Here is a 2,804-nt window from a genome sequence, read left to right as displayed (position 1 = left end):
TCAGAGACAAAGTTAAGGGTCAGAGGTTGCCATGATTTGTCTATTCCTTACAGTCAAAAGTACAGAAGCCAGGCTCTGAATCCTTGAATATGGACTCCAGGCTTCTGCTCTGGGTGCTTAACTCACGAAATCACCCGAGACATCTATTATCTCTGCCATCCCTCATGAGGAGACTGCAGCCCAGAGAAAATCCAAGACACAAAGAGAATTTCAGAGCCAAACAAGGTCCATTAGATTCCAAAATCTGTTTTCTACTTCAAAGTAGAAAAGAAGACAGGAACACAACAGAGAATCCCCTCTAGGAAGGTCTTGCCTTTTCCTAGGGAACTGTCTCCTGTCCAATGGTTGACCTTCTCCTTTAAGTCCCTTTCCAGAATCTTTCTTTTTTCTTCTTTTACCCACAGTATAGCCTCTGGGCTGGAGAAGAACCATTCCCCACCCCCACCCCCAGGAGAGTAGAATCACTACTTTCAAGTTGCTTAAAGAAGGAACAGCCAGAGTACTGCTAGGCTGACCTCTCCCAGTCTCATATACCCTGGGAAGCCCTGTACATACAGGCATAGGTCAGGAGCCGGCAACACTGAGCGTAAGTACAGCCTCGTAGCTGACCAGTTAACAGCAGCTCCTCCTTTAAAAGTATCTATTTAGGGTCTGAAGAGATGGCTGAGTAGTTAAAAACTTGTCCTAGCATTCACATGGGAGTGGGAGCTCACAATCGCCTGTACAGCACCAGAGAAATCTGTTATCTCTGGCCTCAGCAGGCACCAGCGGCATATACCCAACACACAGACAGAATTAAAAGTAAAACACACATAATTAAAAGTAAAAAAGATTTTTATTTTTTCATTCTTTTTTTAATGACTTTTATTTATTTATTTTTATTTTTGGTTTTCGAGACAGGGTTTCTCTGTATAGCCCTGGCTGTCCTGGAACTCACTCTGTAGACCAGGCTGGCCTCGAACTCAGAAATCCACCTGCCTCTGCCTCCAAAGTGCTGGGATTAAAGGTGTGCGCCACCACCACCCGGCCATAAAAAGGATTTTTAAAAGAAGCCTAAGCATCTAGTCTGGAGCAGACATTTCATGGAGGCGGGACAGTCTTATATTTAAAAAATTAATATTCAGTGATTGGGCCTATTTTACAAACGAGACTCGGTTCTAGGATGTAAAGCTAGCAACTCAAGGACAACAAGTCCTCAGGAGCTTGGGACTTGAACCTATCAAGGACCTAGTTCTGCTGTTGCCTGGGAACAGAGGAGGGAGGAGCTGCCAGAGAGAAGGGAGGAGGAGACAGGGAGAGGGCAACCTCTCAGCAAAGCGCTCTGACGACAGCAGGTGATTTTTTTTTTCTGTAGCGCGCATACTCTCAGCATCTTTTCTTGATCACCCCCCCCCCTTGCTGAGCCGCAAAAAAGGGTGGGGCCGCCTCTCTGCAGCAGAAGACGGCGGCGGCGGCAGCTGCGGCATCACCAGGGGTATAGATACGGCGGTGGCCGTTGTGCTCTCTGCCCTGTCTGGGTTGGAGGTGACCGCTGCCAAGCCTCGCTAGGCGGCCGGCTGAACCAGACGGAAAGGAGACAGAAGCCTGTTTGCGGATCCTGCCCAGCCCTCTCGCTGCGCCATGGCTTAAGCCCACAGCCTCCTTGCCAAGCATCTGCTTGCTCGGCCGGGGTCTGCTAGACACTGCAGTCGCAGAGAGGGCGCGACCAGACGCCCTAGGCCTGGACTCTGGGACGCCGAGCCTCGCTCCCATTCTTCACTGCCCACAGCAGGTCCTCTACAGAAGGCGTTTGCAGCCGGTAATCGAGGGACTTTGCGGACTTTATTTCAGTGGTACCTCGTCCCTGGGTGCTCTTTGAGGGAAGAGGACGAGGCAAAGGGCTAAGGGGAGGAAGCGGTGGGAACCACATTGGCCGGTCTGGGTTGGGGGTTAAAGGGAGATTAGAGGTTTGATTTAGAACCACAAAAAGGCTTTGCGGCTAGCATTATGGCGTGGCCGTGCATCACAAGGGCCTGCTGCATCGCCCGCTTCTGGAACCAGCTGGACAAGGCGGACATTGCGGTGCCGCTGGTTTTCACCAAGTACTCGGAGGCCACCGAACATCCAGGCGCCCCTCCGCAGCCGCCAGTGCCGCTGCAGCCCGCGTTAGCGGCCCCCTCGCGTGCTGTCGCCATAGAGACGCAGCCAGCCCAGGGAGAGTCGGATGCAGTTGCCCGGGCAACAGGGCCGGCGCCCGGGCCCAGCGGCGACCGCGAGACTGCAGCCGCCCCCGGTCGGAGCGGGCTGGGCTTGGGCGCGGCCTCGGGCTCCACTTCCGGCTCAGGCCCCGCGGACTCGGTGATGCGACAGGACTACCGCGCCTGGAAGGTGCAGCGGCCCGAGCCCAGCTGCAGGCCGCGCAGCGAGTACCAGCCGTCCGACGCGCCCTTCGAGCGCGAGACCCAGTACCAGAAGGACTTCCGCGCCTGGCCGCTGCCCCGCCGCGGGGATCACCCCTGGATCCCCAAGCCGGTGCAGATCCCTGCGACTTCTCAGCCTTCCCCGCCTGTTCTCGGGGTGCCCAAGCGTCGGCCTCAGAGCCAAGAGCGCGGGCCCATGCAACTTTCTGCTGATGCCCGGGACCCAGAAGGTGCTGGAGGAGCCGGGGTGCCGGCGGCGGGAAAGGCATCCGGTGCAGATCAGCGTGACACACGCAGGAAGGCAGGACCAGCATGGATGGTGACTCGCACCGAAGGGCACGAGGAGAAGCCTCTGCCTCCGGCCCAGTCCCAGACCCAGGAAGGCGGTCCTGCAGCTGGAAAGGC

The 2,804-nt window shown here is 55.9% G+C and overlaps 1 protein-coding gene across 4 annotated transcripts in view; it reads left to right on the top strand.

Annotated features, from left to right (window-relative positions):
* Positions 1–1,986: 1,986 nt before the first annotated feature.
* Positions 1,987–2,804, top strand: part of Map6 (microtubule associated protein 6) — a 101,788-nt gene continuing 100,970 nt past the window's right edge. For 3 of the 4 annotated variants that reach the window (XM_028770669.1, XM_028770667.1, XM_028770670.1), the window contains exon 1: positions 1,987–2,804. This exon is cut by the window's right edge and continues 393 nt beyond it. In XM_028770669.1, coding sequence (XP_028626502.1) covers positions 1,987–2,804 — 818 coding nt within the window. The other variant, XM_028770668.1, reaches the window with a different exon arrangement.

This window comes from Grammomys surdaster, unplaced genomic scaffold (assembly GCF_004785775.1).
Source record: "Grammomys surdaster isolate TR1022 unplaced genomic scaffold, NIH_TR_1.0 203, whole genome shotgun sequence".
Taxonomy (NCBI): Eukaryota; Metazoa; Chordata; class Mammalia; order Rodentia; family Muridae; genus Grammomys; species Grammomys surdaster.
Note: the sequence above shows the minus strand (reverse complement) of the source record. Positions and strands in the feature narration are given on the sequence as shown.